Source organism: Mizuhopecten yessoensis, unplaced genomic scaffold, assembly GCF_002113885.1.
Source record: "Mizuhopecten yessoensis strain PY_sf001 unplaced genomic scaffold, ASM211388v2 scaffold8841, whole genome shotgun sequence".
Classification (NCBI taxonomy): Eukaryota; Metazoa; Mollusca; class Bivalvia; order Pectinida; family Pectinidae; genus Mizuhopecten; species Mizuhopecten yessoensis.
In genome coordinates this window covers 1054843-1071785 of record NW_018407749.1, presented here as the reverse complement: position 1 = coordinate 1071785, position 16943 = coordinate 1054843, and the positions used below count along the sequence as shown (strand labels likewise).

The window sequence follows — 16943 nt, the reverse complement described above, 5'->3', positions numbered from 1 at the left end:
GTATGTTCGGTGGTCAAAACGCCTTCCACAATGTCGAAGTCCATGACACTTCCGAAAACAACCTCGACCGTGACTTCAATACTGCTGGCCTGGTTAATGACCGGACGCGTTGTGGTCGAGTAATTTTGCAATAGTTCATGTTTAAGCTTGTGCACACTGGCATATGTTTGTCCATCAGTTTGGGTATACAAAACACTAACGATAAGGAGAAGACGAACATACTGCATGATGACGTATTGTAGCTTCCGTCTCCTTCAAAAGTATCGGTTAGTGGCTTGTGATCAAATAAAACAAAAACATGGCATTATAAAACAATTTACTTTCACGGGGAACGGTTGATCATAAAGCGTTACTCACATATTGGTAACAGCGTAATAAAACCAACTTATTGTTCGAGCTTTGCCTGTGGTTTCATCAGCTATCCTCTTGTAAATTCCACTGAAACTATGTGTCAATGAACTTCAACGCCACTTATTGACTTGCAATACGTGTCGGTATTGATATTTAAACTTATCATTGGGACATGAATTATAAATACGAAACTTCCCTGAAACAAGTTACGCTAAGTGTATTGGCGTATCAGCGTATTTTATTGCATACCTGTTAGGATTTTTCAATCAGATAGTTTGGGTAATTGGTGTATTCAACCATAGGGAGTAACCCCCAAGGAGGAGAGCACTAGTCATTAGAATACTGGTCCTAATGACATATGCCATCGTTGAAGCATTTCGCAAGAATTCATTATTCAGTGCAACCTCATTACACTGATGACTATCAGTTGTATGTATCGCCATAATGCTAGCATTACCATCAATATTACATGATCTTGATTCATTATTGATGCACAGTGGAAGAGTTGATCTGCTTGGGTGGTCGAATAGCGTAGTTGACAGCGTTCTCGCCTTTCACCAAGATGGCCGGGGTTCTATTCCTATCAGGAAATTGGTTATTTCCGGTTAATCCGGATTTCTCCAACACCAACACCCTCCATACGCTTCCGTCCGGGAGACAATGGTGATTAATTTAAGTTATAAAAACAATTGTTGTAAAACAAATTATTATTGGATTTCAGTGTTTTTTTAAGTGTCTAAAACAATTTTAATCAAGGAGCCCGAGGCTCTGAAAAAACGTCAGGTTGCGAGATTAGTTTGTTAATTAGAATACTCTTGTGGATGGCCAGTGACTAATACGAATTAGACATATGCATAACTAGGATAATCTGTAGATGCATACACTGAAAACATTTTAAAATATTCAGATATCTGCTAACAACATTTTTCGTATCTTTTCATCCCTTTTTAACTTCTGATAATGACCTTGGTTAAACGATCAAAATGTATAATATTCAGAAGAAGAATGGATAATGATCAACATTTGCTTATATACGTTTGGTACACGCAACTAAAGCCCTAACACCTCTGTGTTAAATGTTGATCGATTGACAGCTGACTCCAAGCAACTAACTTATAAAACAGTAGTACAGAGGGAAAGATTTAACTATTTTAAAGCAGCCCATTCGTACAGGGATCAGTAATACGTGGTAATTGTGGTTTTCCCACTAACTACGGCGTAGTGTCATGTACTAATTTTGTGCTGATTGTTTACAAAATATCTTATAATAGATTATCATTAAACAATCAAGGGTGAACATACAACAGCTCTCTCTTCTCCCGATTAGGGATTTTTCAGAGAGAAATATGAACAAAATACTTGGTGTCTTGTATCAAACATACTTTACATCACATTTTAGCTTTTAACAAGCAAATATACACCAATGAAAAAATGTATAGCACGAGAAAACTTACCGTGGGCAATGGGCTGTTCTATAACACGGAACAGGATTGCAGACAAAATGAATAACGCGCGTTCGCGCATAATGATTATTTGTCTGCAATCCTGTTCCGTGATATCGGACCATAACACGGAACAGAATACTGTTTTATGCTTATAATTACATTTTATTTATTTTTTAATTTTCATTTCTAAGTTCACAAAAAAGAATATAGTTCGTGGAAATAAACACAAAAATATCGATACTTTTTCCATAATTTAATCAATCAATAGATATTTAATTCACATTTTATAATAGTCTTACATACAACGGTAATTATTATTGAATCAGAATGAGGTTTTTTGCTTATCCGCTTGCTAGTGCGGATGGGAATAGCTATCCGGTAGGTAGTCGGTCCCGTGGAGATATCACTACGCCTGTAGTATGGTCTCATAACACGGAACTTGCCTTGGTATTGTTTTATAGTGGCAATGCTGAGCAAATGTGATATAGATAAATTATTCAAAAACGAACAAAATGTTTTATAGTAAAAATGTAAGTATATGGATTGAACGGCGTTTTTCAGCGGAGCTTCCTGTTTAATATGGATGTAACCGATTTGCGTTCATACCGACATGAAAAAAAAAACGCCGTTCAATTCCTATATGTTTCTATGTTTAGAAGTGACTTTTCTTTCAACGAGAAACCAACAGAAACAGCTTATATGATATAATCTTTTCTCTTCTTTAGGGTCGAAATTCGATGTCGAGATCGATTTGGTTTGTTTGTGTTTTACGTCACATTAACAGCTATGGTCATTTAAGGACGTGTCAGGTTTTGGTGGTGGAGGAAAGCCGGAGTTCCTGGAGAAAAACCACCGACCTATGGTCAGACTGCCTCACGTAAGTCTCGAACCCGCGACCAAGTGGTGGAGGGCTAGTGGTAGCAGAATGCCAGATGCCTTAACCACTAGTAAGGGGCCTCTTGCATCTTAAGCAAGGCGGTAGTCACAGAGATTTGAGAGCAGGAAAAGAGCAATTATTCTTTTCCTTAACGAGTTGTTATTATTTTGTTATTATATCTCTAGTAGCTGTTTGTGGAATAATGATGTCTATTATTTTGTTATCATATCTCTAGTAGCTGTTTGTGGAATAATGATGTCTATTATTTTGTTAGCATATCTCTAGTAGCTGTTTGTGGACTAATGATGTCTATTATGTTGTTAGCATATCTGTAGTGGTTGTTTGTGGACTAATGATGTCTATTATGTTGTTAGCATATCTCTAGTGGTTGTTTGTGGACTAATGATGTCTATTATTTTGTTATCATATCTCTAGTGGTTGTTTGTGGACTAATGAAGTCTATTATGTTGTTATCATATCTCTAGTGGTTGTTTGTGGACTAATGATGTCTATTATTTTGTAAGCATATCTCTAGTAGTTGTTTGTGGAATAATGATATCCATTACTTCCTTTTCGTATCTCCTTTTGTTTGTGTTGAATAAGAATGTCTATTATTTTGTTGTCGTATTGTAACCGGGTTGGGTCCTTGAATAACCGGGTCGGGTTCGAGCATGTATTGTCTCCGATATGGTGATGACAGTATTTAGTATAGATATTGCACACAAACAGATACCAGCTTGTATGAATGCTGTTAAAAGATATAGATGGTGTTTACCCTGCAACACAAATTTACACACCCATAAATAACATAGTTACATACATATCACTTTACTAGTATCACAATGTGTACCCTATATAATATGTATACATACATTAGCTATAATAGGTCACAACTATATAAATCATATAAAATCCACATAAACAGTATACCTATCCTATTTATCTAATTTAATCAAATCTATTCATCTCTCTCTATACATACATCTACAATCATGATGACTTTGAAAAAAAGTTTACTATTTGACTTTTCCTATTGTTCACACAATACATAGAATGCAACAAGGGGAGATAATCCTCTTGCTTACTTATAATAACAATATTCATCTATACTAGATAATGGATAAACAGAAAACAGAATAATGTCAAGACAAATAATCTGACTAGGATACATCTATAACAATTTTACATTTGTTAAAACAATAGATAAAATACTGCTTACCCCAACTATGGGTAGAGGGTCAAGTGCTGATCCTTTTATATTGAATCAGTCCAATCTATGTACGCATGAAAATATGCGGTCTGATCCTTTACTGTAATATCAAATGAAGAAACTATGTCAGATAACTATATTAGCATCTATGGATTTTGTCTTAACAAAAACTGAGAGTTTAGGTTTCATCCATATTTTAACCATATTTCAGAACAATAAATTTTAACCATGGAAAGTATTTAATCTAAACAAAAAAGTAAAATAATATAGTATTCTTAAAAAGATGCATTACAAAGAAATCACTCATCCTAATTCTGAGTTACTCTGGGTATTTCAATTATATCATTTACCAAAAATCCTAGATTAGTAATAAATTAAACCTTTACATTTTATAACTAATATATCGATATCAGAGAGTTTATGAAATATATAAAAATATAACATTTACCATTCTAAATGATATTCTTTTCCAATAGTATCCAGACCTAGAATAGGACAACTAGTCCTCTCAAAAGGCCCCTTCTTGTAGTTGGGTGGAAAGTTCTTACATAGGAAATTCCCTCCAAAAAGTACCGACCAATAAAATGTCGGGTCGTCCAGTCAAAGGTCATGTCAGTGTTGCACATTACCTACAGATACATGTGGACAAGACATGGACAGTACATGTACAGGAACAACACAAAGACAACTCAGTCACATGACCTTGCACACACACACACACAGAACCAATGTAGGTAATTCTATATATATATACTATAGTGGAGTTACATGTGCTACATGTGAAGTGTACCTGTGGCCACTATACACATTATGAATCGGTGGTCCATAGTGATTGCTGCTATACAATAAATAGAAATAAAATAGAAATAAAACAATACAAATCATTATACTTAAAACTTACTTAAGGTGATATTTAATTCACCTGGGTAAAGTATTTCTTTTGGTTGTCTCTGGATTAATGACCACTGTTAAGTTGTTTTCGTATGGCTTATGGTTGTTTGTATGGATTCGTGAGGTCTTCTATTGTTATTATTATTGTGTGTGTGTCTCCTCTTATTGCTGATCTGAGTTTTTTTGGGGTATTTTTATCTGTCATTGTTTTCAATGTCATAGATGTTTTGCCTGCATTACAGCAAAATCTACATCACGTAACCAGCAATGAAGGTAAACTATCTTGATGTTTTACAACGCCGTAATTTAAACAAAACAACACAAAGCTTTGTCAACTTGATATCTAACTCCCCTTCTCCTTTAATACCGCGGGCGTGGAAAAGTTCATACTCGACGTTAAGTATTTTTAGGCTCCCTCATTATTGACATAACAGCTGAAAGGAGATAAATCATTTAACCTTCCTTCATGTGTGACTGCAAATGTCTCACAAAGTGACGATGTTTATTTGTTTTAAACTGTATGTTGTTTGCATTGACAGCTTAAATGGATCGTATTGAGACCAATCCACATATATATCAAATGTATGTTTACTGACCCTTTTTTCATATTTAGCTGAGCACTCCTTTGATCTATTTCCGTCTCAATATGAACCAAATTTGATGAGTCATGTTTAAACTGACCAAAATACATCTGGATAGTTTAAACATAAGTGGTTTTGTTGAAGTTTAAAACAGTTTTCTTGTTGTTGTTGGGGTTTTTTGTTGTTGTTTTTGGCATCCAAATTCAGTTTACATCCGGGATCATTCTCCCAAATCTCTTGTTTGGACACCTGAGACCATATTTCATTAATATAAACGACGATATAATTGGTTGAACGAGTAAATAACAACGTTAAAATAGTTACAAAATAAGGAAAATGAAATGTAACGAAAAAGACTACAATGCAAAATACATTTTATTAATTTGGCGCAGTTACATAGCTATGTGAAAGTGTAAAGCAATAGGTTATTTTTTAAGTGCGACTCGCTGAAGTTCTTCAATCCCAAACCCTGCTATATTGACAACCAATGTGTTAATGAAATTAATTCCATCATTGTAATACACAGAGTATTTTATATAAAATCGTCAAATTGATAACAATTTTATTTAGTGTCTTATTAATAAGTTAAAACACATTAAAAAAAGCTAGAACCGCAGCACATAGAAATCGAAAAAGAAGTAAAAGTGACATTACGTGCAAAAATAATTATCCAATTTACGAGGCAAACCGCCTCTTCATCAACACAAAGGCATGAAAAATTACAGTTAATAAACACTAAAATACTGTATATCCATTTCGAAGAGCCGAGGGATATTTAGAGTAAAACATAACAACACGTTAAGAGCTTGCATTGCGAAATTGCAAAGTGACTTAAAAGTAACCGAAATGAATAAAACAGTGCTTAAACGTAAAGATAAAGTTGTGCTATCTACGATAAAACGGAAGTGTAAAAAACAAATTTGTATTGCAATTTTCTTTGATCTTAGAAAACATTAATTTAAACTACGACCATTTGTTTGTTCGGATCTCGTGCCAATTCTGGACTGAAACTGTCGTTATAACTCATCATACCTTTATACACCTTTATATCTGTATATGTGTGTAAGTGTGTAAATATTATTCCTTATAATATGCATTGTATAAACTATGAATATATAATACGTTAAAAACAATAACAGCACCTATAGTGCGGTTCCCCTGTTAACGAATGAGAAAACTTTACTAACCCAACATTTCAAACAACGAACAACTCATAATTGCTAACACTCTCTCAGCAGAGCACTCTCGCACAAAATGGTTTCGTTTCGTATGATTACCGTTGAAAAGTGATATATGAAATGTTTTGTTTGTTTAATATCAAGCTGAATATGCTTAAGTTGTAATCTCCAGTAGTGATGATATATGCATAACACAGTTAAATGAAATGGCCCTAGGCTGTCGACATCAACGGTGAGTTGTGTAAAACCGTTGTTTGATTGTAAGTGTCGCTTCTAATCTATCTATAGCAATAAAATTAATTGTAACGAGGATGACATCTTATATACTGAGCAGTATCAGCTATTCTGGCATGCCTGCCGAACAGATAGAAAATGTTTTCGTAACGACCTGCTAACGATGTAAAAGCCGGTATAATTTTCTATTAAGGTTGTATTTGAATCATTCACTGTGCAAAACAGGAATGTTAACGTTTGGCCGTGGACAGGTGTATAAAACAGGATGAAAAGCGTATTGCCAGACCCCCGAGGCCGGGATAAAACATCATCGTTCTTGAGGTAAATAGCTCTAAAGTAAGAAGAGATTGTTTACAGATTATTATCTAATCCATGCTCTCTTGTGATATTTTTATCAATATAATATTTTGAACCCATTAAAATCCATTTTCGGTTCTGTTCATTTTATAAAATGTACAATTTATGCTGTTAACATCTATTTATCTGTACTTTAAGTCTTGGAAATAAGTATGATTTGTGTAAGTGTTTACTCCTTTCAGATTCAAAATGACCTTTTATATTGTTCATATTAAAGATCCCTGTCTCGCTACCGGCCAAACACGATATCAATCAACTAATTTTCATACATGGAGTTACCTCCCTTTAATTTGTTTTATTCTTGGTTCCATCATTGAAAAATGAGGATGCGTGTTCTGTTCCTATCTCTTTTCCCACTTATTTCTGCCATCCAGTATTTAAGGAGGCTCCACCCTTTCGCAATTAGCCAGCAGAATTCAATGAAAGTTTCACATAATGGTTATGTCACTATGTAGAGATGATTTTATGAAATTCTAAGCATTCCGATAAACTGGGGATTTTTTTGTCAAATTCAACACTTTCACATTTTTTGAGCGTGTGGCATTGTTCAAAACTATTACAACAATAAAATAATGAAAAGAAACATTGCTAATCAACCCTACAGATATTTTATTTGTCATAAAATATCTACAACATGTTACAAAAAGCGTTTTTTATTGAAATCTTATGGATAAAAGTTACTAAATACAAGCTAAAAGCAAACAGGACACATAGTTTCATACAAAAAGAGTGAAAAATTGAACCAAATACACACAAAGTCTTTATAATTGATTCATTTTACATTTTACAATAATTTTGATCCCGATGAGAGTTGTCTATCTTGAAAAAAACCCGAAACTTTTTGTAGAGGGATACAACTTTTTACAATGACAGTTGTTTTCTTTACTATACAAAAAACGACGGAAATAAATTAAATTATGATATCAAAATTTGTCAATTTACTGTTCTAAAAATAATGGAACAAAATTACTCTCAATCATAAACACTTTGGACATCATTCCATAGCCCGCTTACGCATGATATATGTAACCATAGGCTATCGCATGGCATGCCGTTATCACTTGCACGCACATAATACACTTGCATTTTATAGAGATCTTGACATTTTACAAAACTGCTTTTGAGAAAAGATTTACCTGACAGAGCGTAACTCGCTCGACAACAAAACTCGTAGCGACCCGAGCTTGTGAACTAGTGTCAGCACGTGCTTGGTACAGGTGAGGTCGGTAAACAAAACTCATCCGTCTGCATTCATGCCACAGGGGCATGGATCGCGTTACTTGTTATATAAAAAATAGGGGTCTCCTGTATTTATTAGAATAGGTGACCCCTATCTTTTAATATTACAAGTAAATCGATCCATGCCCCTGTGTTCCATGCGCCTCATATACGACCTCCTTGAAGTCATCTGATCTTATGTCAGTGTCTTCCCGTACGTTAATTTATGTCTTTGTATCATAAGCTTCATTTCGAAGTACGTGTGATTACGTATTTCCCAACAAAAATCTCGATACTGGGTGTTAACACATCATCGTCACGCACGTGTACTAATGTTTACCCGGTGTTACTATAATTTACACTACGGTATTGCAATGCCCGATACGCAATACGGAAATGACGACACGAACATACGACAAGAAAAACATGTGTGGAAAGTCCTTAACACAGTTTCAGGGACAAAAACAGCAGTGTCTTCAAAAGTATTCCCAACATGTGTAATACATATATTAGAAAAACATTCTTACCATAAAAGGTTTTTTGTCGACATCTAGGTGAGCATTAAACGTATTCATAGTTAATTAATTCATCAATTCATCCTATACACCCCATTAATTATATATCCCTTACAATATGACATTATTAGTCGCCGCCTACATTCATAGGCTAGAATAAGTAACTTGTCTGGAATCACCTACATTCTTGCTAGGGCATATATGTGATCCATATCCTCAATAAGGTGTTTGTTTCTTTCCCTGAGGCCAGATACACTATATCGCTGATCTGTTACGTGCCTTTGTTAGTACATATGAATGATGTTTATATGTATTACCATTTATGTTCCATTATCCAAAAAAAAGTAACTTATATACGATTGAAAACCAGAACCTATATTTTTACGATACTGTGTGGTGTTTTTTTTAAATATTTTTCATACTTGTTATTAGTTTCATATTTCAACAATTCAATTAATGAAAATATGTATATATATAAATGTATCTGGTTCTGAAGAACGGAAAATGTATGACATGCAATCGTCGTGTTTTAGCGAATATATCTCTACTACGAAAACGGAAATTAGCAATCGCATGGTTTAAGTTGTTACGTTTCAGGTAGTGTGTATATAGATATGTGACAAATTGGACGTTTTCACGATTACTCCTGACCATACTCGGAAAAGAGATTATGGGTATGTCAGAAACAAGGACAGAGGACCTTTGATTCTTGGCCTAGTGAATAACGCTGCGTATTTGCAATATCCACATCGTACAGTTTCGTTCGAATCCACAGGAACGTATAAATTTTTATTTTTATTTTTTATTTGAAACATGCAACATAGCTCATAGGAACCATTTCTAATTCAAGAAATAAAATTGTCTATCTTCACGTAACTAGCGATTGAAAAAAAACGAACTTTTGTTTTTGTATTGATGAATGGTGTTAGTTGAGAGAAAATGGAATAAAAATTAATCCGTTTATAGTGGCAAATAGAAATGCATATTTGTTTTACCTTTTTGTGGTAAGTGTAATTCAAATCTAAAACATGTTTTATTTTGTGCTGTATAGTTTTATAGATTAAAAAAGGACAAAACTGTATTACACGCTTTTTAGTCTACTTACTTATTTTCTCCCTAACGAGGTTTGATACAGCCGATGGACGGAAGGCTATTCTTATAATTGTATTTATTTAGCGACAAAAAAAAAGATACTAAAATAAAAAAAAACTTGATTTATAATTAAACAATTTGGCAGAAAATCTCGTTGCAGTAATTGTTGAAATATTATTTTACAACGTTCAACAAAAGATATTACTCACAGTATCATCCAAGATGAACGGTTTGATTAGGTCTGATGTCTATTTACAATGAGATAGCTGTGTCTGCGAGTTCGGGATTTCAATAATAGAATATTCAAAAAGAAAGTAATACCAGTTAAAAAAAACGTCACAATACTATTCCTCCACCGAAACAACAACAAAATGTGTCAATAGGTATAAATAGACACAGTTTCACATACAGCATACTTTTAGTGACAGATATGATTGGTATGCAATTGATTTTTTTAAATCACAGGTTCAGATAGAACCTATTGCATACCAATACTATCTATTACAAAAATATTTTTCATATATATGGGGTAAGGAAGTAAAGCCAACAGTGTAAAACAATGTAAGGTTGTCAGATTTTCGAAGCAACTCCCTCCTTAGTCGAGACACACAAAAACAGGGAACATTGACATTATATGAAAACAAAGTATAAAATATAAAAGGATATCATATAATTAATAATTAAAAATAATACTTACCCAAGGTTTGTGTAAGCTGAAGGCAGAATGATGCTGTGTGTTTGCGGTCAACATTAAAAAATAGAATGTACCGTTAAAACTGAGTGTAAATAAAGATGCTGAAGCTGGGGAAAAACTGTTAGAACTATTGATAAGGACGGTTTGTCAAGTTAGGATAGATTGGAATCTTAATTAGAACATATCGAAATAGAATTTATAATATATTTGCACTATTTATGTTTGTTCCAGGTGTTGCAGATCCTCGACTTTCGCTCTTTTTTCACTTCTATTTGGTACTACATCAATATTTCTGTATCTGTTTTGGATACATTCTCGCTCCAGCTACGGCTATTTTGAATATCTAATACCTATGGAAACAACCATACGAGTCCACTACTTTAACCGTCCGATATGGCTTCCGATGGACATATTCGCAGGATGTGATCGCAAATGCTACCTGACAGACGGGGAAGGAAATTCATACGCTGGAAGTGACGTTGTTGTATTTCATGCCCCGTATGTCAAGGTAAAACACCCCCCAAAGAAGATGGGACAAATCTGGGTGTTTCATGCACTGGAACCTCCAGGGGCTCACTGGAATAAATTAGACAAATGGAAAAATGTATTTAATTGGACAATGAGTTACAGAAGGGATGCCGATATAACGAATACATATGGTGTATTTAGGAAACGAACTGATAATCAAAACATACTGGAAAAAGAAAGAAAAGATACATATGCAAATTGGCAAAAGAAGTCCAAAGGTATCGCTTGGATGGTATCTAATTGTGAAACAAGTGGAAAACGAGATACATTCGTAAAGAAATTGAAAAAAGTGACGTCGGTGGATATTTACGGGAAATGTGGTGTGAAAAATTGTTCAAGGAAAAATACTGTGGAGTGTTTAAAACCGTATAAATTTTATTTGTCTTTTGAAAGTGAATTATGTAAAGATTACATTACTGAAAAGAGTTTCAAAATGTATGCTTCTTCAGAAATGGCGTTACCCATTGTACGGAGTGACGCGAATCTGTCCATGTTTCTTCCTCCTGGTTCTTATATAGATACCTCAAAATTCAAACATATATCGGATCTAGGAAAATACGTCAAAGCTTTCTCCAAAAACAAAACAAGAATAAAAAAGTATATGAAATGGCGAGCACATTATAAGATAAACCATGGAACGATTCATTCTGCTCCATTCTGTGAACTCTGTCGACGACTTCATCAAAAAGATGTACATAAATACGAACGATTATATCGTGATATAGGGGAATGGCTTCTAGGGGGCAAATCAAAACGAAAGTCCTGTAGACTTGCAAACGACTTACACTAAACAATGACAAAATATTATTTTCTAATCTTCTTGTTGTTATGAGTTGAAAATTATTAAATCAAATTTTGTTTTCATAAGCTGAAAATTCTAATATCAATACTTCCCGAAGTGTAAAAGTAAAGCATGTTTACAGATTTGTTTTGATTTTTTTGGTGTGTTTTACGTCATTAGGACGTGCCAGGTATTGGTGGTGGAGGAAAGCCGGAGTACCCGGAGAAAACCACCGACCTGCGTATAAAAGTTTTGAACATGACAGTTATCAAAAGTGTCTTTCTGCTATCAGCCGTCGTAAAATTATTGATGAAATGAATGGACTTTTTGGCTTTGGTGAATTGTTTTTTCGCTACTTGTTTGTATTTTTAAAAAACAATACACCAGGCAACACATAATATATAGTTTACACAACAAATAACAAACAAAGCAAGATAAATTCACAGAATTTATTTACAAGTCTGTAGATAAGAGTTGCCGATAAGCTATTGACCCCATAGTGTTGGAGAGCAGAGTGCTGAAAGGCTGTAAACAACAATCCGTAGTAAACAAGACTTGAACGACTGTGACTTACCTAAAGCTAATTGAAAACCATAGCCTGGTTGCTTAAATTTGCAATACTTGGAAGTCACATTGCTTAGGCTTTGAGTTTAATTTACTGGCTTACCCTAGGGTATGTTGAGTTGATGTATACATCCTAGCTAAACCTAGATTCTATAGAGTTGTATTGGCCGATTTGGGGTGTACAGCAGCAGACTGGCAACATTAATAATCCTTATTCCATATTATTATCTGGAAGCAGTTTACTGCCATAGGTCACTAGTCATGTGGCCAAACTAGGTCCTCATACTCTTCTTCCTTTATCAGTAAGGAGCCAATAACAAATATGGCATATGTGAATAAGGTAAAGAAGGGAGAGCCTCTGTTAATTTACTAAGTAAGGAGAATAGGGTAACAGGGTCCGAATGTCAGGCTGACAGAGCTGAGAGATCCCTGAATTATTAATTGGTTGGATGCATGTTCTCCCTTTTACCCATGACCAGCAATCAGGTGAGAGGTCTTTAGATATCACTGTCTAGTCTCCCAGGTGGCTATGTGCACTAATGTTCATGTTGATATTAATCAAGGGACCATAGTCTGCTTTAATGAGTGATTATACTGAGATGAAGTCAGTCCAAAGCTGCCCCATATTTCATATTAACCTTTAATTTCAAGTAGCTCACATAAATCACTTGGAAGGAAATGTCAGGAGAAAGACGATTAAGTACAACTTACTAATGAGATTATGGGGGCTCAAAGACTCTTGTACATCTATGACCAAGTATTAAACAAAGCGTAGCTGAATCGAGTCATTTCGGTACAAATATAACGACTATTGTACATACGCTTACAGCGTAGCCGAATCGACATCCCTTTTGTGGACAACTCGTACACACCTTACACCTTTGTGTGCATACGCTTCACTGGTCATTTGTCTGATGAAGGTGACAGTATACATACCGTACTAGTCATCGAAACGTCACATGGAAACTCTTCTTGGATGTGTAAAAAGAACTTTTCATAATACAGCTTACTAATGTTAACCAATATGCAGTAATATCAATATTTATTAGTAAAGCATTACATATCTTAAAATCGTTACCCAATATCTTCAATATTTCATCTACATATTTTAACGAATAACATATATCTGAAAATTGTGAATATCATGAGATACAATATAAAATGAGATGCATTTAAATATCAAAGTTTTACTTACACATTGAAACAATGTACGTATTAAACCTGTCGCTACGTCATAGCTTGAAAAAGGGACCAGCCGGCCACGAGACGTTGCAGCACGTTTAATATGTACATTGTTTTTATATATAGTAACATGTTGATGGTATTTTTTCCAATTGATGAATCGTATTGATGATATTAAAGATGCGCTAAAGATGGTATTTCTTGCCTTTTATTGCTATCCTTTTTATGCATTTTAAATATGAATTACTATTCTGAAATCTTCAACAATTTGGCTTCAAGAAACGTTCTTATCACGTGCACAACATTTTGTCTCATGCCTTATATATACTTCAGAATGGGCGTTATTTGATCATAAGTCCTGCATTAAAAGGAAAAGAGGAGAACACCGAAATGAACGAATTACGTGAATACCTTTGAAATTAACAAAGATGATAAGACCAGGAGATTCAGAAGGATAAGCGTGTTTTGCTACATCGACGACAACCGCTATACATACCTATGTCGAAACCATTCAATACCAGGATATCGAAGGATAAAGAGGTAGCGACAACGACGTCGTCAGGAACACTTAGGAGCATAATCATAAACGACCAAATTCTAGGAAATAGATTTGTTTAGAATAATTGTGACCCTCTCTTGGTCAAATTGATTGTATTCTATTTATTTCAAAGATGTTACAGACTCTGCTATATCAGCCACTTACTTCGATTTTTTCTTATAACATGTATATGAGCTGTATGATAAAGGTGACGATTTCAATCACCTTCCCGTAAACTTTCCATTTATTCATAATAATATGCCGGTGTCCCCATCTGCCAGCGTTTTTCAAATGTCTCATTTAGTCTAATTCGATATTGTCGAGTTTGCTCTGAATATTACGATTAAAACGATAAATATCGAATGTTGAAGGACAAATTCACGGCACAGAGTTTTGAAAGATACAATTTAGTGATGACTATGAGTTATAATCACCAACATGATCCAAGTCCCAATGGCGATACCAACAAAAAATAAATTGAAATAAAGTAGATCATTTCTAAACATTTTCTTATGTTGGTAAGTATGGATTATGAAGAGTTCTTTTTATACAACCAATACAATTTTCTATGTGACATTTCGATGACTAGTACGATATGTATACTATCACCTTCATCAGACAAATGACAAAAGACTCTCGCAAATCTATGACCAAGTATTAAGCAAAGCGTTGCTGAATCGAGTCATTTCGGTACAAATATAACAACTATTGTACATACGCTTACAGAGTAGCCGAAATCGAGATCGATTTTGAGGACAACTCGAACACATTTTACACATTTGTGTGCATATGCTTCATTGGTCATTTGTCTGATGAGGGTGACAGTGTACGTATCAGACTAGTCATAGACACGTCACATAGATAATGTTATTGGTTGTGTAAAAAGAACTTTTCATAAAGCAGATCATTATATCTCCCGGGTTCCTTTATGTAAAGGAGGTCATTATTTTTTCTGAGCCCAAAATATCTGGTTTACTAGTCTTACGCTCTACCGAATGAGCTAAAGGGAAGTTTCTCACTAGCCTGGTCTAGTACTTTACCAGGGTGGCATATGCTCTATTTCTGATGTTTGTGATCAAACACAGTGAATTTCGTTTAGTCTCGGTTCAGTTTCAACATATGACATTCATCCAGACTACCAGTAAACTGTATGATGTCAAGCAATCATGCTCCCAATCAAACTGAGAAAGCATCCCAATCGTCCTGGGGTGTGACGTCCATGTAAAAATAGGAATCACTTCCATAGCATTTGAGGTTAGACTTATGGTTGCATTTTGTTGAATAATTTTCGATTATGTAAAGCTTTCATTTTCAAAAATAAAAGACAAAGCTTGGGAATTTTTAATAAGAAAAAAACAACCAGAAAGACAAAATCACACATTTCACAAATCCATCGGTGACACAGTTGCCTACTGCCACAAACTGCATTCTTTTCCTCTTTGCAAATAGGCCTGCATAAAGGAAGGTGTGTCAACAGACTTGTCAGATGCATATTCCAACTTAAATTCGTCGAGAATTGTATTTAGTATCTTGTTCATGCCAAGAATCACACTGTCAAACTTGTCCATTGAAACAGATCAGAATTATATAGGAGGGATGTTGCTCCTGAACCCTATATATAGCTACTGTTGTATTGGCCAGTGACCGAAACCTGCCACTGTCACATCATAAGTATACCACGTGATCGGTTAGCTCATTAAAATTCACGCCAGTAAGGAGCGGTCACCTGTGGTTGTCTATATCTAGGTAACGGGACACTTCTGAACGCTCGTTGATTGATGATTCGGTATTTATCTAATTATATTACAAGGTTTGTTCATTTTCACAAAATGTATAAAATCTTAGCCAAAATCCAAATCCACGGCAATTCCATGGCGTACTCACAGAAACATTTATGTTGAGTGGAATGGATGGGAAGCAGATTCTACAAAACGTAGGCTGCCGCGGAAACAATTTCTTAAGTCGTAACACGGACTTAGATAATCTAATTCTGTGGTAGTAAGTACCTTGCAAGAGTCAACAAGGGTTGCAAAGTGTGTATGCATCTGCAGTACTATATATTTAGAGAATTCATATATTTGATAGAATCGGTCGTTAAATTAGATTCTGACTAGTTGTTTTTAAATATTAATATTCTTGCAGACACTTTTAATTAGTGTATTGAAGAGGAAGAGGAAGTGTAAGTTTTGTGTCATATTTTCTTTTACCTTTTTATGATATTTTTAACGGTTTTTACAATTAGGCCTATAGTCTCTTTACTTTTAACTATTTTCTAGGTCACAGGGGTCAAACTGTGTTCAACTAATTAAACATCTTCTACTCAAAAACCAAATGTTATGGAGATATGACATGTGACCAGCAGCATGCTAGAATGAAGGGCAACCAAGTTTGATCAAATGTATTACAGTTGTGTCTTCACAACAGGCCCAATTTCAATATTCAAATGTGTGCAATCCTATAAATGAACTCTTCTCAATAACCAACATGCCCAAAGTGATATGAATTGAGACTCACTGATTATTGAACAATATCAGAAGGATTTTATTTGAAATTTCATGTATAGTATTAGAACATTCAGTATTCCTTTCATACTTTGAAAAATATACATACGCTTTCTATATATATCTTATAAAGTTAAATATTAGAAATCCGGATTTTATTGATTCCATTGCACTCCGGAGTTTAGTCTCACCCAAGTGCAGACACA

The 16943-nt window shown here is 34.5% G+C and overlaps 1 protein-coding gene across 1 annotated transcript; it reads left to right on the top strand.

The window, feature by feature from the left end:
- The first annotated feature begins 6735 nt into the window (after positions 1–6735).
- LOC110456789 (alpha-(1,3)-fucosyltransferase C-like) lies at positions 6736–13316 on the top strand. Its single transcript, XM_021507752.1, has 3 exons — positions 6736–6765; positions 6961–7088; positions 10875–13316. Exons 2-3 carry the CDS (start codon positions 7033–7035, stop codon positions 11959–11961), a joined length of 1143 nt encoding a protein of 380 aa, XP_021363427.1. The 5' UTR covers positions 6736–6765; positions 6961–7032; the 3' UTR covers positions 11962–13316.
- Positions 13317–16943: the final 3627 nt, after the last annotated feature.

What these genes read in the sequence shown, in the direction of transcription:
- LOC110456789 (XM_021507752.1), top strand. Translation starts at nt 7,033, where the DNA reads ATGAAAAGCGTATTGCCAGACCCCCGAGGCCGGGATAAAACATCATCG. An exon ending in AAAACATCATCGTTCTTGAG is followed by an intron (nt 7,089 to 10,874) that starts GTAAATAGCTCT and finishes TGTTTGTTCCAG; the next exon opens with GTGTTGCAGATCCTCGACTT.